The following is a 24,156-nucleotide window of genomic DNA, read 5'->3' as shown; positions in this document are numbered from 1 at the left end:
TACTGACTGGGAATAACCAGAGGACTGCCTGAACCATGGACTTCTATTTCCTTTCCTGAGATACGGTACTCTGGACTGGGCAAAGGGGGAAGGAAGGAAGGACTGTGTCTGTTTGTGGGTGTTTTTAGGGACTTTAGGATTTTTGATAAAGACATTAGGTCACTACTTTAACTTTGTATAGCATTAAATAAACATTTCCTTTCCTTTTCACGAATCTCTGGCATTGAGAGACATCTTTCCTATAGACAGCGGACATAACGGACCTGGAGGCTTCTTTCAGTAATAGTATATCATCCCAAGGCCCCCCTTGTTTGTTCTGTAACACTATTACATTATCACTTGTTTCTGTAAATAAAGTTTTATTTGAACACAGCTACAGTCATTCATGTATGTATTGTCTGCAAAGCCTAAATTACTTACAATCTGAGCCTGTACAGAAACTTTGTCAACCTTTGATTTAAACAATGAGTTATTGGTAAAGAAGTAGACAAATATATTGAAAAAACAGAATAGGTTGTCTTGAAACAAATTTAAATTCCTCAAATTTATGAGAAATTCAATTGTTGATAAATATAATATTTCAAGACAGTGGTGGGGGGAATATGGGCTAATTTGTTAATAGAGATGCAATAATTTACTAGCCATTGATAAAAATAAAACTAGAATTCTATTTTACACCATCCACAATGTTTTTTTTTTTTAAACCGAAAACCAAAAACTAAGAGACTTAGACTAAAATAGAGAACATTGTTAGAATATTGGTGCAGGGAAGATTTTCTTTAATCTCTGAAAAAAATTAAACACTTTGCTAGTATAAAAGGTACATAAATCAAGTTACAAGAAAACAGCTGTATTACATATAATAAACACATGAATAAGCTATAAGAAGTTCCTACAAATAATTTTTAAAATTGGGATATGAATGGGCAACAACTATCAATGGACGAGTTGCAAAGGAAAAACAGTTCACACTAAAACTCAGAGGAAATTGCAGAAATGCAAATAAAAACAACGAGACAGCAAAGTTTCACCCAGAAACAAGGATAAAAAGCCAGATAATATTAAACACTGGCAAAGATGCATGAAAATGTACTCTTGAAATATAATCAAGGGTAATTATGGCTTCTGATGCCCCTGGCACGACAGTTGCTGCTCTAGGCATCAGCACTGGAGACATTCAAAGAGGCATCTACAAAAAACTGTGTTGAAACAGTGTTATAACAGGCAATCATGAACAACCTGAATGTTCATCAAAAGGAGCTTGATTCAATAAATTAAAGCAAATTCATACTATGAAATATTTTGCTGCTCTTAAAAAGAATGAAGAAAATATATATTCACAAATACATATATCCAAATACACTTTGTTATGAAAAATAAAAATCAACTCTTAGAATGGAATTTATTATGATAATTATATTAAATAATTATTTCAATTATTCACTTGAGAAAGTTGTGACAATATTTAGCAATGATATTTATATATTGTGGGTATTTGGAAAAATCAACTCTTAGAAAAAATGATTTTAGTACTATACCATTTATGAGTTTTAAAAACAGCATATGCAAACACAATCAGAAATGAAAGAGGAGAGATTACAACTGATACCACAGAACTACAAAGGATTGTAAGAAATTACTACAAAGAAATATATGCCAAGAAATTTGAAAACCTAGGTGAAATGGAGAAATTTCTAGAAAAATATAATCTTCCAAACTTAATGAAGAAGCAGAATGCCTAAACAGACCAATAACAGCAGATGAAATTGAAGCAGTAATCAAAAAGCTTCTACACACAATACCCTTGCCCAGATGGTTTCACAGGAGAATTACAAAGCATTTAAGGAAGAGCTAACCCCTACTGTTCCAAAAAAATTCAAGAAGATGGAAGACTCCCAAATTCTTTTCATGAAGCCAGCATCATCCTAATCCCAAAACCAGATGAAGGCATAATAAAGAAAGAAAACTTCAGGCCAATATTGCTGATGAATATAGGCGCTAAAACCCTCTACAAAATATTGGCAAATCACATCCAATACGTTAAAAAGATCATACACCATGATCAAGTGGGATTCATCCCAGGGATGCAAGGATGGTACAATATTTGCAAATCAATAAATATAATACATCATGTAAACAAAACAAAAGACAAAAACCACATGATCATATCAATAGATGTGGAAAAAGCATTTGATAAGGTACAGCACCCATTTATGATAAAAACACTCAGCAAAGTGGAAATAGAGGGAATATTCCTCAACATAATAAAGGCCATATACGACAGACCTACAGCCAACATCATATTCAATGGGCAAAAACTTTCAGCTTTCCCACTAAAATCAGGAACAACACAAGGATGCCTGCTTTCACCACTCCTATTCAACACAGTATTGGAAGTCCTAGCCACAGCAATCAGACAAGAAAAAGAAATAAAAGGCATCCAAATTGGAAAGGAGGAAGTAAAACTGTAGCTGTTTGCAGATGATATAGTGTACACAGAAAACCCTACAGACTCTACCAAAAAAACTGCTCAATCTAATGTGAATTTGGCAAAACAGCAGGATACAAAGTCAATATCCAGAAATCAAAGGCATTTTTATACACCACCAATGAAATATCAGAAACAAAAATCAGGGAAAAAATCCCATTTGATATAGTAACAAGAAAAATAAAGTACCTAGGAATAAACCTAACCAAGGAGGTAAAGATATGTACTCAGAAAACTATACAACAGTGAGGAAAGAAATTAAGGAAGACACAAACAAATGGAAGAATGTACCATGTTCATAGATTGGAAGAATTAACATAATCAAAATGTCTACACTACCCAAAGAGAACTTAAAGATTCAACACAATCCCTATTAAAGTGCCAATGGCATATTTCAGATACAGAAAAACATTTCAGAAATTTATATGGAACCATAAACAACCCTGAATAGCTGCAGCAATTTGGAGAAAGAAGAACAAAATAGGAGGAATCACAATACCTGATATCAAATTGTATTACAAGGACACTATAATCAAAACAGCCTGGTAGTGGCATAAGAACAGGCCCATAGACCAATGAAACAGAACAGAAAGCCCAGAAATAAACCCAAGGATCTATGGTCAGTTCATATTTGACAAAAGGGGCAAAAACATAAAATGGAGTAAAAATAGCCTCTTCAACAAATGGTGCTGGGCGATCTGGACAAATACATGCAAAAAATGAAACTTGACCACCAACTTACACCATACACAAAAATAAACTCAAAGTGGATAAATGACACCATAAAAGTACTAGAGGAAAACGTCAGTAGGAAAATCTCAGACAGTCCACATGGCAACATCTTCACAGACATGTCCCCTAAAGCAAGGGACATAGAGGAAAGAAAAAACAAATGGAACCATATCAAATTAAAAAGTTTCTGAATGGCTAAAGAAAACAGCATTAAAATGAAAAGAGAACCAACTATATGGGGAAATATATTTGCCAATGATACCTCAGACAAAGGTTTGATCTCCAGAATATATAAAGAATGCATATGACTCCACTCCAGTAAGACAAAAAGCCCAGTTAAAAAATGGGCAAAAGACTTGAACAGACATTTCTTCAAGGAGGATGTAGAGAGGGTCCAGAGACATATGAAAAGATGCTCAGCATCACTAGCTATCAGAGATGCAAATTAAAATCACAATGAGATACCACTTCACAACAGTGAGAATGGCCATCATAAACAAAGCAACAAATAATTGTTGGAGAGGATGTGGAGAAAAGGGAACCCTAGTGCACTGTTAGTGGGAATGGTACAGCCACTGTGGAAAACAGTATGGAATTTCCTCAGAAAACTAAAAATGGAACTGCCTTTTCACCCAGCAATTCCACTGCTGGGATTATATCCTAAGAACCCTGGAACACCAATCCAAAAGAACCTGTGGACCCCAATGTTCATAGCAGCACAATTTACAATAGCCAAGTGCTGGAAGCAACCTAAGTGCCCATCAGTAAATGAATGGATCAAAAAACTATGGTACATTTACACAACGGAATACTATGCAGCAGAAAGAAATAAAGAGCTCCTACTCTTTGCAACAGCATGGATGGAATTGGAGAGCATTATGCTAAACAAAATAAGCCAGGCAGTGAGGGACAAATACCATATGGTCTCACCTTTAATTAGAACATAATCAACAAAAGAAAAAAGCAAACAAAATGTAACCAGAGACATTGAAATTAAGAACAATCTAACAATAACCAGGAGTGGGAAGGGGACAATAGGGAGAAGGGTTTTCAGGAACTACTGTAAAGGACACATGGACAAAACCAAAGGGTAGGGTGGAAGCAAGGGAGGGGAGTTGGGTTTGGCTGTGGTCAGGGGGAAGTGGTGGGGGAAAATGCAGACAACTGTAATTGAAAAACAATGAAATAATTTAAAAAACAGCATATGCACATATATTTATATATAATGCACAGAGAGAATGCTTGAAATGCTATATATAAAACTCTTGACTGTAATCTCTAGGTAGGGAAACAAAATCTGGATGAAGGTGCTGGAACTTTCATGTTTTGCTCCTTCTATTTGCATAATTTCATCTTTATAATGAGTATGAAGTTTTATGTTAGTTGTATTCAAATAAACATATTAGGTTTATGTATGATATATTTTGATATTTTTAATATATTTAATAGACTTAAATATATTTTGTGGCTAATTTTTTTGTACACTTTTCTTTAGAAAACATGGAAATCCTTTCTTTTAAAGTGCTAGATAGTATTTTATGCTTTATAAAAGATAAGAGAAATTAAATACTACATGTCCTCAATTCTAAGACACTGATTTTAAGACTCATCATTAATTCAATAACAGTTTATCAGGAAACAAAAACAAGCATACAATCACATTGAATGTGCAAAAATTAGTGTAAGATGCATTTCAACTTCACAAATGTTTTAAGATAAAATGACAGTATAATATGCATCACATTTTGCGTTAAATATGGAAGGTAGGTAAGTAAAATTGCAATCTTGATTTTCTCCTTTGATGAATAAATATATGTTTGCAATATTTTGAAAATGAGATCCACACACCTCTGGCAAGAAAGGAAAGGACAATCAAAGGAGAACCCACTGTCCATGAAAAATCTCCGCATGAATAGAGCATATTGCTCCTGAGTGACACAACATCTTACCTTATTTGGAAATGAAAATTTGCTTGCTTCCACTTTGCCAGGTGCCTGAATAGCAGAGAGTGGTGGAAGCCAGGTCATCTCCTGAAGGGAAGAAAATCAAACAGCATTGTTATATATAGAGTATTTAAAGTCAGTAGCATGTAAATCAGCTATAATGCCTGCCTTGATAAGGCATGGAAGGGGTAAAAAATGAAAAAGAGACGAATAAGGAATAAAAGGGAATTTTAAAAAAAGAATGTGAAACTCACTTTCATATTTTTCCCCCTAATTTTACCAATTTCTGGTTCTGCGGCTATCCCTATGCCCCCTTTATACCTTAAAAATGTCTGTAAGGTTGTCCTATTTTCATTTCAAATAAGCTCCAGAGTAAAGGGACAACCCAGTGGTAAAAGTCGTATGGATAAAGCTGTACAAATGGGGCCGCTTCTCTGGGACTTGATCCCACAAATTGCACAGGGTGTTTCTGAAGGACTGCATAAAGCACTTTCAATGTTGGGAATCATTATTACAGGACTTATTTCATTAGGAACTCATATTAGTCAGAGTGTCCAATAAGCCCCAACACATTACTTTGGTCTTTATAAAAATGTCATTCATGGAGAAGTGAAAACACAAATCACACATATGAAACAAAGAGAATGTTGTGATGTTTATAACAGTATTAAAAGACAACTTAGGTCAACATGCAATATTCTGTCATATGCTTTCTGACATACACTTTCGCTACGCTGTGAGAGAGATGAGGGATCCTTTTAGTCACTTCCAGTATTCTCCGTCAGTTCCATCTCCTGGAAGATATCTGCATTCACTAAACGACTGTGGAATTAAATTGAATCAATTTCTGATTGCCAGGAAACTGACTTAGAATTTACAAACAGGTCTGAACCCTATTTCTTGATTTATATACTTCCCAACATAAGCAAGCATATAAACAGTTGGTCCATTTTGAGAGAAGTGAGAAATTCTCTCTTTAGGTGAAGACATTTCCTCACCTCCCTTGGTTGGTGGTGGGTGGTGTTGAAAAGGATACTGTCAGGTTTTTGGATGGAAAGTTTCTTGAGATGGTCTTGGGTCTTCTTTCCTTAGGTAACTCCTCCCCTAGCACCTCAGATGCAGACCCGCACAGGGAATGCATGTATTCAAGCCCTTCTTGGAAGGGTTTACTGACCCTACATCATCTCCTGCCCACCATGACACCTGCACCAGAGGTGGGTTAAGCTCATATGCGCCTGTGGGGTCCCTTCTCCATGCTGCTCATACCAAAGTTTCTCTAACAGAAAGCAAAGGAAGACCCAGTGACCCTTTATATTCCTCTTACCTCACTCCCCAAGTGTCTGCACATCCTATCCTGTGTCTCTACCCCCTGTTTTCTCTTTTGTGAGGATTATGTCAAGGAACAAAGTGAGTACCTAGCTCATTTTTGAATGAATGGAAAATTAAACAGTATCTCTGAAATGTGTTCACCTTTCTTTCCGGTTACATGAACTACTACCCTAATCACACCTTCAATTATTTGTAACCTGGCTTACTTTAGGAGCTTCCTGATTGGTTCTCTATCTTCTGTTATTATTAAGCCATCCTTCAGACATCTGTCAACTCATTTTTCCTAGAGTGCAGACTGAAATGAAAGTGCCACTTCTTCAATATTGATATAGACCAATGTAACAACAATGATGACAATGGCAATGATGCCTCCTGTTGTGCTTGACAGTTTCAGAATACTGCCACCAAGTTTTCTCATTTAAACCCAACCTCTAAAGTAATTATTATTATATCCATATTGGAGATGAGGAAATTAAAGCTCAAAAAGATTAAGTGATTTGCTCAAGTTCACGCAGTTCACAAATGCCATGACTGAAGTGTTCACACACATCTTCCTCCCAATCCAGTGTTTGCTTTTTACTCTACTGCATTTTCCCCCCAAAACAAATAGTATTCAAGACATTCTACAAGGTCCCAGTTGTCAGCCTGGTGTCATTTTTTTAATCTACACATGTACTATGGATCAGAAAAACTACAGTCTCTGCTCTTACTTACACTGCCCCCTTTGTGTGTGAATGCCCTACCCCCGTATGCCTTTTTGGAGTTCTATTCATCCATTAGGGCTCATCTCAAACATCATTCATGTCATGGGGCCTTAGTTGATTCCCCTTCTATTCCAATACAGTATGACAGTTCCCTTCTCATGCTCCTCCAAAGCACTTTCTCTGTCTCATTGTAACTCAGATTCTTTTCCTTTGTTTAGTTTTATAAATATACACCTCTATCTGAACTTAACTATTCTGCTTTCTTCTGCTACCCTTTCCCCAATGCAGAATAAAAATCATACTATGGAATACCAATAATCTCTTTCAAGAGTATTCAGTTTTACTAAACATAATCTCCAAATAGGAACCCTAATAATTTCTTTCAATAATATTCAGATTTTTTAAACATATCCTTTAAAGACGAACTACAAATTTCTTCAAAGGATACTGTCTACTCATCTATGTCTATAAAGCCTCTTATAGACTAAGTGCTCAAAATTAACTTGTTGAATTAAACCAAACACCCATATTTCAGTGCAAAATTGCTCACTGACATTACTTTCATTACTTTAATCCTATCAAAGCATTTTGATGTAATTTTCTACATAATTAGTGCTGCTTTATATATGAAGGAATAATAAAGACAACAAGGTGGCTTGAAACATTTAAATGTTAGAATTTTCAAAAACAGAATTAGTTACATGAACTAATTAAATATTTGTTTTTAATGAATATGCAATTACTTTTTAAGACTGATTATTCATTACATTAAAATTCTCCATTAGGGTTGCATGGAAAAATTAAGGGCAAGTAGACTATTTCTATTTCCTCTTCTGTCACTTACTAGCTCAGTGAGCTTAGGTTAAGTCACATCTTCAGTAACTTGCAGTGATTTCAAAGAATAGGCTTTGGAATCAATCAGATCTCAATTTGTGCTATCTTAGAACCAAAGAAATAAAGGTTCTAACTAGTTCATGGTTTAATCATGAGCATTAAATGAGATAATACATAGAAAACAGCATGGCCCTCTTATGGTTAGCCATTCAATAAAATACTGATTAATATCAAGTTGAGTTTCAGAATTCTTATCTCTAAAATGAGAAATAGAATTTCTCTCTGAGCTTTAGATGGGAAAGTGTTTTTTATGGAAGAATGAATTATTATGCCAATGTAATTTGTAATTAAGCTAGCAATTACTAATACAAACTATATATTTCTAAAACATAAAGTTATTTGAAGAGATTATTATGATTCTTAAGTATGATATGTACTTTACATTGGACAAAATGTCCCTAAGTGTTCTCATGGGAATGAATCCCTGACAAAATAATAGTAGTCAGTGAGATAAAATTTGATTAAGAGGTCTTTAATTAGTACTTTAATGTAAGCAAAGAGGAACATTTAATAACTGCTGAAATTTCCCTTGGTTTGCCTCACTTCACAAGGAAAGAGTTCTATTTTTTCTGAAAGGCTAGTGTATGCACCGTTCCCACCACTGCCCATGCTCCGGACCTCCCTGCCTCAACCACTCCTTCATTGCTGCCTTACACCTCTGTCCTCCACTTGGGTGTCCTTTGATCACACACCCTGGACCACAGGTAAGACAGGAAGAGAAATAAAATGTTTAAAGCCAAGTATTCCAAAGTCTAGGTGGCTACCTCCTGACCTTATAAACTCTTCTAACACTTCTTTGATCTGTCTGCCTTCCTTCCTTTTTGATTTTCTTGTCACTTAGGAATGAGGTCACACACTATACCCACCGCTGAGAGGTCCTCAGTTTTGAGCCTAGCTTCCTTAGCCAACTGACAAGATTAAGAATGAACATATCTGTTAACACAGCCTCACCAGTCCCAGCTCTAAGCAGATGTCCTGTTACCCAAGGGACACATTTCAGGGTGTCTTCTCATTTCATAGGCGTAAAATGCCAAGTCCCTTTATAGCAAATACACTCAGTTTTCTCCCAAATGTAAGAACAGATGGTTAAATGATAAGAGTATAGAATACTGCATTTCACTAACTGTCCAGTTTTTTCTCCATTCCCCCAATTTTCAGAAGGCCAGGACACGTGTATGCAATTTCCATTTTCACATCTATTGTGTAGCTAGCCTGACCATGAGTCCCCCAAATCCACAATTTCAAGATGAGTAGACTGCTCCGTGTAGCCACTCATGTACACTGATGTCAACCTGCATCAGCCTGTCTTAGGACAAATGGTTGATGCTTAGAACATCCATTTACTAAGCAGTGTAGGTCTTTGTAATTTAAAGAGAAAAGAAACAAAAATTGAATTTTAACCTTATATCTAATCATAGGGTTCAAAATGTATAATTATGAAGATCTGCAAAGTACATTTAGTTTTCAGATAGATTAGATCACAAAAAAGTTAAAGAATATCTTAATTTTCCTACTTTTCAGTGAATAGGAAAACACTTTCCCTGGCCTCTTTCCCTGTCTACTGTTCCCTCACCGAGTCCGGTCTCAGTCACTGCCACAGGAGCGTTTGCTCTGACATCGTTACTACGCTGTACTTGCCCCAAAGCTTCCAGTGACCCTGCTCCAAACATTCCAGATAATCTATCCTATGGTACCATTGAGGAACGCTGCAGTGTTACTGCCTGTTCCTTTCCTACATAGTCCTCTCTCAAGCTAGATGGCTTAACATCCCATTTCCTCTTGTCCTGCTCTAGGTTTTCCTGTGCCAACATTTTTTTTTGTTTTCCTTTCATGTTATTCCAACTTCACTTACCTCTCCTTTCTCTCTCATCCCTGCCTCTCTAGGAAGCTCATTGACCAGTGTGCTATCCTCAGCCAGGGCTATACACTTTACCCTCCTTTACAATGATTTGGGCCATGAATTTAATATTTACATGCTGCCTGGGGCTGCAAGGTTTTGTTTTGTGTGTCACCACTATCAGATTATACAATCTCTTTGTAACCTCCACTAGCTTATGACCTCTTTGAGAGAAAGGATCATGTGTCATAACTCTCTTCTAACTCCTGAAGGCCTAACACAATGAGTCCAATAACAGGAATTCATTTAATCACTCTAGGTTCTCTTTTTTCACCTGTAAAATGATGGCAACAGTAAATTACACGTGTCCTACAAAACACGTACGACTGCTGCCAGGATCGAGAGGGATTAAATTACTTCTTTCTCTTTCAGCAATGTCTCAACATGGGCTGCCAACTCAGAGTCTGCTGGGAAGGAGAGACTTCTCCCCAGGCCTGGCAGATGACCATAGTTAACTCCAGGATTCTTTGAACTCAGAAACTTACTCTTTTCTAAATAGAACACTGGATTGATTCTGTGACTTGGGAATAAAGTGTAAAGTGCCAGAGTCGATTTTTATGTGCGGCAGTGGCTGCTGCAGATCACAGCGTTATTTTGTTTTCAGTTTCCATATCAGAGCAATCACTCAGCTTTTCAGTTCTTTCACATGTGTGACTTGTGTTATGACACTCTGATCAGATAAGTGCTGTCAACAGCAGAACATGGTAATTTTTATTACGCTGTCTATCCTTTAAATGCCGGCAGAGCGCAGGAGCACTAGATCTGGTGAAAGGGAAAATGCGCCCCTGGGCCTGCTCCTGGGAGGCTGCGCCCCAGCCCTGGAGCAGACAGAGTGGAAGAAACAGAACTGGGACTAGCGAGTACATTCTGACTGTCAGTCTATCCCTGGCCTTTAACCACGGACTCCAAGGTCAGACCGAAGGCTGGGCAGATCTGGGCTCAGAACAAGATCACAGTCAAAACCTCTAAGTTTGTGCCTAAATCAACAAAATTCCAAAATATTCTCATTCTGTTACTACAGTAGAAAAACCTATAGTTTGAAAAATAATCGTAATATAACATATTCAGGTCCATTATTTTGATGAAAACATTACTTATAAAAAGTTTTACAAAAACAGTAGCTGTTAAAAAACATCCCTTCCTTACTAAGATTTTTTAAAATATATTTTTCATAGCATAATTTAGGGTGCTAAAATTACAAATAAGCAAATAATCAACAAAAACCTGTAATAACACCATTCTCAAAAAGCACAGTGAAATCTCATTTCTTTAAACTGAAAACCCAGGAACATGTCCAATTTGAACCAAAGTTGACCTAAGAAGGAGATTTCCAGCTGCTACATCTACATTTTCTGGTCTTGTGCGTACCTCCTGTATGGGAGAATCTCCAACTGGAACACCAACTAATCTAATTCAATGCAATGACATAGCTCTTTTAACTTATGTCTATCCCCTGCTCTCAATGAGGTTAATCCCCAATGGATAAAACAGAGGGTGCACCTGTAGGTAAAGATTAATGGAGTCAATTCATGAAGCAGCTTTCAAATCGGGTTTCACAGACTGAGAAAGACAAGAAGCATACGTGCATAGATAACAATATGACCCCAAGGGCTTATGGCAGGAAGAGCACCCGGCACTGCTGAATAAAATAGGAAGCCTTCAAATTGGTTCCAAAGACACCTTAGACCTGTGCATTACACGTGCTCCTTTGTCTATAAGTTTCCAATTCTCAAAAAGCTGAGGCCACTAGGCATCTGAATCTTCATCATTTCCTTCACATCATAAAGAGTGTTATTCATTGTAAGGATATCAACTCTGTGCACTGGATATCCACCTCTCTTCCCCCTAATAATTTAGAAGGTGTCCCCACAAAGCCTGAACTCTCCATGGAAAAGGATAAGAACATTGATTGCAGTTGACTCAACTTCGCCTCCTAAAAAAATAGTTCATTTTTAGTTTAATTAGTTCAATAGATCCCTTCATTTTGGACTTCGCTAAAGATGTCTTGTTCTAGATGCAGTTTTGCTGTTTTCCAGTTGTCTTTTGGAGCAGGAATATGGACGTGACCGGTTTTATCCCTTGTCTCTCTGTGTTCAGCATGTTCTTGGTTCCACCCTTTTACTTGGGGCCTTTTGGAACAAAAAAAAGCATACATTCCTCAAATTCATTTTTAGATTCACCTGGTTTTCAGGTTCACTTTATTTCTGTGTTTCAAACATACTCTAATTTCCACTCTTTAGTTTGGGGATTGTTTCTAGAACTGAACATTGTGTTAAAAATAGAATGTCTAGGACTTCCGGCAAGATGGAGGAATAGGTGGACCCACCGTGCCTCCTCACACAACCAAGGTTAGAAAACCAATAATTTACAACAATAATTTACTATCAGAATAACACCCAGATCCGGCAGAGGATTTATCTGAATGGAAGTCGGGCAGCCAAGAAATTGAAGTAGACACGTTCATCCGGACTGGTAGGAGAAGACCAGCCGGGCGGGCGCGGGGCTGGCTTGGGTCGGCGGCGCGCGGAGGTCGGGGGAAGGTTTGGCACGAAATCGGCGCAAAAGCTATCCGGCGCGCAAGAAGGCAGCGGTGATCCCTGAGTACGCACGCTGCGGCTGGCAGACCCAGAGGGGTAGCGATTGTGGACCAGGGCAGAACTCGCGGCCCAGAAGCCCAGACAAGGGTCTGAATCCAGGGGAACTGAGTCCAGGGGAACATTGTTTTCTCCCGCCCCACCCCACCCCTACATATAACGTCACAATCTAGCGACTGGGGTGCCCAGCCCCGGCGAGCACCTAAGGCTCCGCCCCCCACCATAACAAGAGCAACCAGACCGAAAAAAAAAAAAAAAAAAAAAGGAGAGACAGGGGGAAAAAACAAACAAACAAACAAAAAAAACTATGTTTTCAACAGAGCAGATCAGTCCCCCAGGACTCATCCTTTTGAGCAACCAAGAAATAGCCAATCTATCAGATGCGCAGTTCAAAACACTGGTGATCAGAAAGCTCACGGAACTGGTGGATTTTGGACGAAATTTAGATGAAAGAATGCAGATTACCATAAAACAGATGCAGGAAGACACGCGGAGGAGAGCCAATAGTGAAAGGAAGGAATATGAGTCTCAAAACAATACAGTGGACCAGAAGGAAGATAGAATCAACCAAGCAGGAAAGCATGATGAAATAAGAATTCAAAAAATTGAGGAAAAGATTAAGAGCATCCAAGACACCTTTAAACGTTCCAATATCCGAATTATAGGGGTACCAGAATCGGAAGGGGAAAAGCAACAGATTGAGCACGTATTTGAACAAATAATAAAGGAGAACTTCCCCAATCTGGCAAAGGGAACAGTCTTCCAAGAAATCCAAGAAGCTCAGAGAGCCCCAAAGAAGTTGGACCCAAGAAGAAACACACCAAGGCACATCATAATTACATTAGCCAAGGTAAAAACGAAGGAGAGAATCCTAGAAGCAGCAAGAGGTAAGGGGACAGTCACCTACAAAGGAGTTCCCATCAGACTGTCAGCTGATTTCTCCAAAGAGACCTTACAGGCAAGAAGGGGCTGGAAAGAAATATTCCAAGTCATGAAAGACAAGGACCTACATCCCAGATTGCTCTATCCAGCAAAGCTCTCCTTTAGAATGGAAGGGCAGATAAAGTGCTTCTCAGATAAGGTCAAGTTAAAGGAGTTCATCATCACCAAGCCCTTATTTTATGAAATGCTAAAGGGACTTATCTAAGAAAAGAAGATAAAGAAAAGACATGTATAGTAAAAGGACAGCAAACTCACAAATATTAACAACCACACCTAAAGCAAAACCAAAGAAACTAAGTAAACAATTAGAACAGGAACAGAACCACAGAAATGGAGGGCACATGGAGGCTGAGCAGCAGGGGGGTGGGAGGAGGAGAGAGGGGGAAAAGGTATAGAGAATAAGTAGCATAGAATGTAGGTTGAAAATAGATAGGGGGAGAGCAAGAATAGTACGGGAAATGTAGAAACTAAAGAACTCATAAGTATGACACATGGACATGAACTAAAGGGGGAAATGTGGGTGGGAGGGGGGTACAGGGTGGAGGGGAGAGAAGGGGGGAAATGGGACAACTGTAATAGCATAATCAATAAAATATATTAAAAAAAATAGAATGTCTACACTGGGTTCTCAGAATGTGAAGAAGAGGGCTTTGACATTGGGTGTGCAGATGGAGGAACTTAATGACTCTTGCTAACCCCAGGCAACAACGCCAGTTATGAGTTCCTGCTGTAGCACACAGACACCTGCGCGTTCCCTGCACTCTTACACACCTCGTGCCCATGATGAGAAGCATTAATTAGTCTAAATTAAAAGAGGCTTAAGAAAAACAAGAACTAAGCACCTGAAGGATATTCAGCGGATTTCTCAAATTCTGAATCTGAGGCTGGAACAGACAGATGATTTCGGAGAATAAATCATGTTAAGTCTAGGTTTATAAGTGAGCTAAATTTCTGACCAGCTCATGAGAAAGGTCGTGTTATTAATGATGCCAGTGTCACTTTATTTCTGGTCTCCCTAACACCTTTCAGTAGTAGTCCAAACACCCAGAAATTAGCCCTCCTAGCAGACATACAGATTATAATTAGTTTTTGGAACGAGTTCTGGTTTGCAGTAGTCAGAATGCTCTTTCACATGCATCTGAAGGTGAAGGTGGTTTATTTGGGATAGAGAGGAAAACTGTAGGGGAGGAGGATGAGAATTACATTGTTGGCCATGTTTACCAATTAACATGTCCCCAAACTCTTTTCCAGAGAAAATAATGTGGAAATGTGCATTTGACAAAACCCACACCTCTGTTAAGTTACAGAAAAGCAGAAGGATAGAACAGAAAAGGCCTGGAGCTGGCCTCTGCAAAACCTTGTTGAATCCTGGCCTTGCCAGGAACCAGCAGAATGACCCTGGGCAATGGTACTTCTCTGATTACTGGTGTCCTCATGTGTAAATTGGAGTTAAGAACGCTATCTGGCAGGATTACTGATAAATATACAAGGTACCTAGTGTGGTGTCTGGCACAAAGAAGGTGCACCACAGAATGCAGTTATTGCTGCTTTACTATCTTTGTAATTAGTGTTGGTAGCTTTTGGTGTGGACCTTGGAAGGGAGAGAATGAATATAGGAAAAGACATTTATGAACTTGTTTTTTAATCTACTTCACTCAGTTAATTATTTAATATTTAACTAGTGAATTATTCATAGTCAAATAGAAGGGGTAATGAAAATGTGCTTATTAAACAATAATTTGCTTCCCTAACTCCCTGCCACTAAAGCACAGAGGGCAGTGGCGCCATCTCAGTGTCTGCTATTTTTCTTAAATGGGACAATCACCAGTAAGCAGGGTGCATACTTTTTGCAAAAGCTGCTTTGGGGTTCTAAAGAGTTTAGAAACTTTGCCCTTAGGCCTATAGGCTACCCCGGGGTTACATTTAGGGCAGTTTAACAAGTGAGCTAAAGGAGGTGCTGGGACATGTGCATGTAGAGGAGGACAGCTCTATGCTGTGGTAACAGCGGTTAGCATCTGGGCAGGATACAGAGAAAGGCAGGCCAGGCTGGACAAGGACAGGCCCTGAAAGCCACTGAAGTTGACCTGAAAGTCCCTGGACAGCAGGGCCTTCTGGTTCACCGCAGGGGAGGCACATGTCGGGTGCCGGGCAGCTATGAGTGCAGTTGCAAGCACGCGTCTTTCTTCCTCTCAAGCCCTTTCCCAGGTAAGTTCCTGCTGAACACACAGGTTTCTATCAACTTTGCCCAAATATTTCTTCTCAGTGTGAGAGGTGATTTTGTATCACTGAATGGACTTGCTCTACTCTAGCAGGGATGGCTCCTAGTACTAAGGATGAGTTTCGTGAAAGGTGGGATGACTTTTCAGGAGACAGGAAATGTCTACTGAAGTCCCCCAGATATGGACAGCCAAATCCAGTGGCTGGAGGAAACTGGTCAGCTTTGGAGACACAATCATTTTCTTAAAAACCATGAGGTTAAAATGTCCTTAAAAAGTAGAAGCAGAAGAATTAACATTCCCCCCCACATCCTTCCCCCACCCCCGGCCAAAAAAAGTACACAGGTCTGCAAGAAAACGGAAGTTAGGGCCAAAATAAAAACAGAATGTCAACTACTTTTATCAGAAGAAAAGGCATTTAAGACAGTATAGCCTGATGAAGAGCTCACCCCTGAGGAAAGATATTCTGTGAGAAGAAAGAAATAAAGATAAAAGAGGAAGGCACCAAATTAATGATATTGAAAGAGGATGAGATCCCAAACTGGGCTACTAAATGCATCTCCAAACGGGGAAAGGAAGGAAAGAACACCAGGAAATCAGGAAATGAAGACAATCCTACAGAAGTCTTCAAGGGAAGAATGTGAGGAGGAAGGGTCAGAATACACAAGGCAAATGGATAATCCACAAATTTCAGGCAGATGTTTCTATTCTTTGATCCTCACCCACAACACAGGCATAGTTCCTGGGCTTGAGAAGGGGCCTGCAATCATGATGGATGGTTTATGACTTAGTAAAGCCAATCCGTTCAGTTTCTACTAGTGCATCCAGACATGCATTCAACTGGACATACATTTGAGCAGTCACTCTGTGCCAAGTGGGTATAATACAGAAAACAGCAGACATGGCCCTGCTCATAGGAAGTGTGAAAAACAAAGGGAACAATAAGCTATAAACAATGAACAAAGAAATGTAAAAGCAACAGGTTCATATTCCTCACGGTTGCTGTGTTTTCTTTCATATTGGCATGTGTGTATGATGGAGCCAACCCAGCCACCAACACCCATCCTGGCCCTAATGGGCACTGGTTGTGGAACCATGTTCCTCATACTTGCTACACTGGTCTGATTAGCTGGGTAGTTTTGGCATAAAAGAAGCATGAGAGGGGCATGGTTGCTGTACCAGACATCTGAGGAGCTGCTTTGTGGAGAAAATATGACATGTGGCTCATGGAGACAAGAAGCACAATTACACTCGATGCGTTAAAGCTACAGGAGAGAGTTTGGTTTTTCTAAACTTTCCAACAATTTCTGTCACTAAATATTACACTTGTGCTATGTGCTTATAAGTGCTGTTTAAGGAGATGGGGATACAGTTGCAAATAAGGACCCTGTCCTCATGGAAGCTACATTCTGGCAAAAATGAGATAGATAGTAAACATGTACATAATATTATGTAACGTTATATAACATCATACAGTGTAGCTTAGCATAATGTAATATACTGTAACATAATAACCATTAAAACTACCCAACAGTAAACTGGGCATTTCTTAAAATGGTGAGTTGCTTATCTTGGAAGCATTTGGGATTATAGCCAGAGTGGGAGGTCTCTGGGTGTCTCAAGTCTAGAGCACCATCTTCCTTATGACTTTGGTGGGGCGACATGGAGGCTTGAGGCAGGCCCTGTCCTCTCTTTATTTCTAACTGCTGACTCAATGAAGTCCTTAACTGCACATGTGGTCTCTGGAAGTCTGGAGACACACAATTTAATTTTAATTTTTAATTTAATTGAAGAAGTATCCTTAGTGAATCTTTCTGCTTAAATAATACATACTCCTTGTTAAAAAGTTAAACATTACAAAAATACAAAATTCAGAAAAGAGAAAGTGCAAAGTGAATAGGGAATAAAAATTATCCAATGTTCACACACATATACTAATATGGGGATTGTACATGTTTTTTATGAGGTCAAACTGTTTGAAGGCCTAATTTTTCATTTCTTATTTTCTAGCAAAACTCACATCTTCCTTTCAAAGGCTGCATAGACCATCCTACTACTTTAAAGTAATAGTTTATTTAATCAAGTAATGGAGAGTTGAGTAGTTGTTTGTTCGTTACTACAAACTACACTTTGGCAAAACTCCTATAAACTGATTTTTTTCATGGTTCTGTATTTCTTCCATTGAATTAATTTCTGGTATAGAATTTCAAACTAAATGGCAAAAATATTGTTAACTTTAATATACCATCAAATTATTCTCCAAAAATGGTTTATCAATTTACAGCTCCTCCAACACATATGAGAGTCCCTGTTTCTAAACATCTTGACTAATGCTCTTGTTAAAAATATTTGAAGTGGCTTCTGGACCAAGATGGCGACATAGGAGGCTCCTGAATTTCCCTCCTCTCAGGGACTCACTGAATACACACCTACACATGGAACAATGTCCTCTGAGAGAAATCCAGAAACTAGATGAATAACTTCTGCACATTGGGAAACAAGGAAAACACCATCTTCAAAACCAAAAGGTTGATACAAACTCTTGCCATAAATCCTACCCCTAGCACTGTATAATTTGGAAGGAACCCTGCAACTTCCAGCTTCCCCATGAGGAGTGAACAATTCGGACCACACATCTAGCACCCCACAGGACTATAGCAAACAAAGAAGCAGTTTTTTAGGGGCACAGAAACACCTCTGTGACTATGTACCCAGGCTTAGTACAGAGAGAGCAGGCAGAAACACCCATCTTCCAGTTTGTCCCTGAAATGGGTTGACTGTGTACTTTCCCAGCTGTTGCCAGAGGGTCTGATTTCTGATCAGCCTGAATCTATGTGCTGACTACATTCCTCTCCTTTGGAACAATGATAGGTGTTGGCATACTCAACTACAGAGAGCCACTAAGAACAAAGATGGCAGACAGGACAATCACAAAGTTTAGAAGTTAACCAGGAGCTTAGACTGGGCTGATTAACAAGGTTCATCTCCTATGTGAGACCAGTGTATCAGTACTAGGAGATGTGGTTGTTTTAGCTAATGTGCAGAAACCAATAGAATGTCTCAGAAAATGAAGAAACAAGGGAACATGTTCCAAACAAAAGAATAAGAAAAATCTATAGGAACCGATCTTAATGAAACAAAGATAAGTGGTCTACACAAAAGACAATAAAAAAGATGCTCACAGAGGCCAGAAAGTTATATAAGATGTTTTATGTAAGCCTCATGGTAACCCAAAGCAAAAACCTACAGTAGATACACAAAAGATAAAGAGAAAGAAATCAAAGCATACCATTATATAAAAAAAAACAAGAGGAAGGAAAAAAATCACAAAGGAAGAGAACAAGAGGGGAATAAAGAAAAGGAGAACTATAAAACAGACCAAAAAATGGACAAATTGGCAACAGTAAATCCATACCTATCAAAAATTACTTTAAATGTAAATGGACTACATTCTTAAATCAAAAGACATATAGGAAGACTGAATGGATAAAAAACAAACAAATAAAAAAACAAAATGCAAGTATGTGCTGCCTACAAGAGACTCACTTCAGCTTTAAGAATACACATAAGACTGAAGTGAAGAGATAGAAAAAGATATCCCATACAAACGGGAACCAAAAGAAAGCAGGGGTAGCTATATTTAGACAAAACAGACATCAACCAGAAACAGTACCAAGAGACAGAAGTTCATCATATAATGAGGGAGTCAATTCATCAAGAGGATATAACAATTAAAATATTTATGCACTCAACACTGAAGCATCTAATTATAGGTATACATAACTGACATATATTTAGCTAGACTAAGAAAAAAGAAAGGAAATGCATATAAATATCAGAGATGAAAAAGGAGGCATTAAACTGGTATTACAAACATAGAAAGGATCATAAGAGACTGCTATGAGCAACTATATAAATTAGATAACTTCGAAGATAAATTCCTAGAAATATGCAACCTTCCAAGACTGAGTCATAAAGAAAAGACAATATGAACAGACCAATTACTAGTAAAGAGTTTGAATTAGTAATCAAAACCCCCCAAGGAAAAGTCAAAGACAAGATAGCTGCACTGGTTAATTCCACTAAACATCAAAGAAGAATTAATACCCATCCTTCTCAAACTGTTCTGAAAAATTGAAGAGAAAGACACATTTCCAGACTCATCTTATAAGGCCAGCATTACAGTGATACCAAAGCCAAACAAGAACACTGTAAGAACAAATGAGAAATTAGAGATGAATATCCTCTGATAAACACGTAGCTGCAAAAACCTTAAACAAAATACTAGCAAATGTAATTCAATAGCACAATAAAAGGTTTATACATCATTAATCAAGTGGGATTTATTCCAGGGATATAGGATGGTTTAAAATATAAAATTTAATAAATGAGTTATACTAATTAACAATAGAGGGTAAAATGATATTATCTCAATAGATGCAGAAAAAACATTTCACAAAATTCACCATCCTTTCACAATAAAAACTCTCAACAAATTGGTTATAGAAGGAACTTACCTCAACAAAATAAGGGCCAAATATGACAAGGACACAACTGACATTACATTCAAGCTGAAAGCTTTTTCCCCAAGGTCATGAATGAGACAAGGGTGCTTAATCTAGCCACTTGTATTCAACATAATATTGAAAGTAGTAGCAAGAGCAATTAGGCTAGAAAAATAAATAAGGCATATAAATCAGAAATGATAAAGTGAAATTGTCTGTGTTTGCAGATGACATGATGTTATATATAGAAAATCCTAAAGACTCCACCAAAATTTTGTTAGAATTAATCAATGAACTCAAAAAGTTGAAGGGTATAAAATCAATATTCACAAATCAGTTGCATTTCCATACACTAACAAACTATTAGAAAGATAATTTAAAAAAACAGCCTTATTTACATGACATCAAAAACAATAAAATACTTAGGAATAAATTTAACCAAGGAGATGAAAGATCTGTATACTGAAAACTATAAAACATTGATGAAAGAAATTAAAGGAGAAGCAGATGAATGAAAAAACATTCTGTGTTCATGGATTGGAGGAATTAATATTGTTAAAATGTCCAAACTACCCAAAGTCATCTACAGATTCAATGAAGTCCCTACCAAAATGCCAATGGCATTTTTTTTACAGAGATACAAGAAAGCAATCATGAAATTTGTACGAAACCACAAATGACCCTGAATAGGCAAAGCAATGATCAAAGCTAGAGGCACCATACTTCCTAATTTCAAATTATATTACAAAGCTATAGAATAAAAACACAATGGTATGGCATAAAAACAGGTACACAGATCACTGGAACAGAATAGAAAGTCGAGAATTAAACTCACACACACACACACACGTATGTATGTGTGTGTGTATATATATATGTATATATATATATATACACATGTAGTCAATTAATTTTCAACAAAGTAGTCAAGAATATAAAATGAGAAAAGAATATTCTTTTCAATAAATGGTGCTGAGAAAACAGAATATCCACATGCAAACAAATGAAACTGGTCCCTTATCTTATACTATAGCAAAAAATAAAGTCAAAATGGATTAAAGACTTGAATATAAGATGTGATACTATAAAACTCCTAGAAGAAAATATAAGTCTTTGACAGTGGTCCTCGCAGTATTTTTTTATTTGACACCAAAAACAAAGCAACAAAAAGAAAATAAACAATTGGGACATTAAACTAAAAAGCTCCTGCACAGCAAATAAAACAGAAAACAATGAAAAGGCAACCCATGAAACATGCTTGCCAACCACATCATATCTGATAAAGGGATAATATCCAAAATATACAAAGAACTCATAACTCAATAGTCAAAAACTCCCCAAATAACCTAATGAAAAAATTGGCAAGGACCTACATAGATGTTTTTCTAGAGAAGACATACAGATTGTCAACAGATACATCAAAAAGTGTTCAACATCACTAATCATCAGGGAAATGCAAATAAAAACCATAGTGAGATAGCACCTCACAACTGTTAGGCTAGCTATTATCAAAAACACAAAGATGATAAATGTTGGCAAAGGTGTAGAGAAAGGGGAACCCTTTTACACTTTTGTGCAAGGGTAAATTAGTACAGCTATCACTGAAACCAGTATGGAGGTCTCTCAATAAATTTAAAAAAGAACAACCATATGATACAGCAATCCCACTTTTCTGTATATATCCAAAGGAAACTAAATCATTATCTCAAAAAGACACCTACACTCGGGTGTTCACTGCAGCATTAATGAAATAGCCAAGATATAAAAGCAACCTAAGTGTCCATAGACAGATAAATGGAAAAAGAAAATGTGAGCTATCTATATCTATATTATAAATGATAAAATTCAGCCCTAAAAAGAAAATCCTGCCATCTGAAACAATGTGGATGGACCCTGAAGGCACTGTGCTAAATAAAATATGCTAGAGAGAGAAAAACAAATATGGTATGGCATCACTATATGAGGAGAAACAGTGAAATGGTGGCTGCCTGGGGCGGGAGGTGGGGGAAGCAGGGAAGAAACTGGTAGAAGGGTACAAACTCCCAGGTGTAAGATCAATGAAGTCTGAGGGTCTGATACATAGTTGATAATAATGAGTTGTAAATGCTGCTCTGTATAACAGAAATTTACTAAGAGGGTAGAACTTTCGTTGTCACCAAAAACACAAAAGGTAAATAAATATGAGGTGATAATGTGTTAATCGATTCAGTGGTGGAAATCCTTTCACAATGTATTATGTGCATCTAAATCATCATATTGTACACTTTAAATATATTACAATTTTATTTGTCCATTACACCTCAATAAAAAAGGCATTCTTTTTTTCACCTCTTTGCCAATTTTATAGAAAAAATTGTACAGAAAAAATGCTTGAACTGTTGCTTTAATTGCATCTCTAATTTTTAATACAGCACATTTATTAGACATATTCTTTTCCTATTCTCAAATACGTATTTATATCTTTGCCCACTTTGGTATCAGAATATATATTTTTCATATTGTTGTTTAAAGAGTGTTCTGAGTATTTAGAAAATCAGCTCTCTGTCTTACCTGCTAGGTAAGTGGTTAGAAAATTATGTGTTTTACTGAGTCCCCTTGCTGCTTCAAATACTTACATGGCCCATACCTACATTATTGACTATATTCTCTATGCTGTACTCTAAATCTCTGTGGCTATTTGCTTAAATATATTTTCCATATCACATCTTTATGAAAATAATTCCTGAAATAAAAATGGAAAAGACAACTTAGAAGAAAAAGCAACTTGAGAAAAAAAAGGGAAGTAATACTATTTTTTGAAAAGTATTCATTATAATCTTCAAAGTGTGTGGCAGGCAAATTTTATTGTCTACAGCAAACATTTCCAAATTTTGAAATGTAACCACTAAAAACACCTGTAATAAAAGCCTATAAAGGGTTTTAGTAATATAATAATATTGTATCAGTAACATTCCAGTTGAACCATTAGATGTTTAAGTAGATGTGTATGTGAGTGTGACAATGTGTGTAAATGCATACATGTGTAAATGTGTGTGTATGCACGATTATTTTCTATAGAGTAGATACAAAGCATGTTACTCGAGTGCTAATATCTTCTAAAACCGTATTATACTGCTGCACAACTCTGCAAATTTGCTACATGTCACTGAATTGCACACTTGAAATGGGTTAGTTTTTGGTATGTAAACTCTGCCTCAATAAAGTTGTGAAAGAGAGAGGTGTATAGTGCTCAGTGATGCCCTGAAGATCAGAATAGAATAGGTACTAAGATGATAAACACCCTTTTAACTAGAAAGGATTCATAGAGAAGGAGCAGCAGGTTTGTGATGAAGGGTCTGACCCAATAAGTGACCCATGCTGCCAGGGCATGGAGGATGGGGCTGGGTGGGTAGTGAGTGCACTGTCGTAGAGAGAGATGCAAATGAATTAAGTAACAGACACACAGATTATGGGAGCCTTTAAAGATAGAGCAATTCAGACCAGACATCAAGTCAGTGAAGATATTTATGCCCAGATGTTATGGTAAGAGTGGTTCTGAAAGAAAGAAGGTTGGCACATGTGGGATGTGTCAACCAATTGCTAGAGACACAAAAATTCCAAAGGTCACCTTCTTTACAGAATATTTATATTTTAGCTCTTGGTGCTTCTCCGAGTATTTCAGTGCTCCCAGAAACAGAGAATAACATGTGCAAAGAATCAGAGAAAAAGGCACTGGACTTGGAATGAGGAGAGACCAAGTCTAGTCTCAGAGTCCTAGCAAACTAAGGAACTTGGAGGTGAAGGATGCTTTGGGAGCATTATGATTTTTTGAATGAAAGCACTCGGCCCACAGAAATCATCTGCCCAAGGCCACAAAGTCATTTTGTGGCTCAGCTAGAATGTGAAACAAGGGGTGGGTATCCGTCAGTTTGT

At 37.5% G+C, this 24,156-nt stretch overlaps 1 protein-coding gene across 1 annotated transcript in view; it reads right to left on the bottom strand.

Annotated features, from left to right (window-relative positions):
- The window catches only part of AFF3 (AF4/FMR2 family member 3), a 547,917-nt gene that overhangs the window by 195,685 nt on the left and 328,076 nt on the right, over positions 1 to 24,156 (bottom strand). The window contains exon 8 of the mRNA XM_036028289.1: positions 5,170 to 5,250. Coding sequence (XP_035884182.1) covers positions 5,170 to 5,250 — 81 coding nt within the window. The remainder of the gene's footprint in view (positions 1 to 5,169; positions 5,251 to 24,156) is intronic.

The sequence above is a fragment of the Phyllostomus discolor genome, chromosome 6 (assembly GCF_004126475.2).
Source record: "Phyllostomus discolor isolate MPI-MPIP mPhyDis1 chromosome 6, mPhyDis1.pri.v3, whole genome shotgun sequence".
Taxonomy (NCBI): Eukaryota; Metazoa; Chordata; class Mammalia; order Chiroptera; family Phyllostomidae; genus Phyllostomus; species Phyllostomus discolor.
Note: the sequence above shows the minus strand (reverse complement) of the source record. Positions and strands in the feature narration are given on the sequence as shown.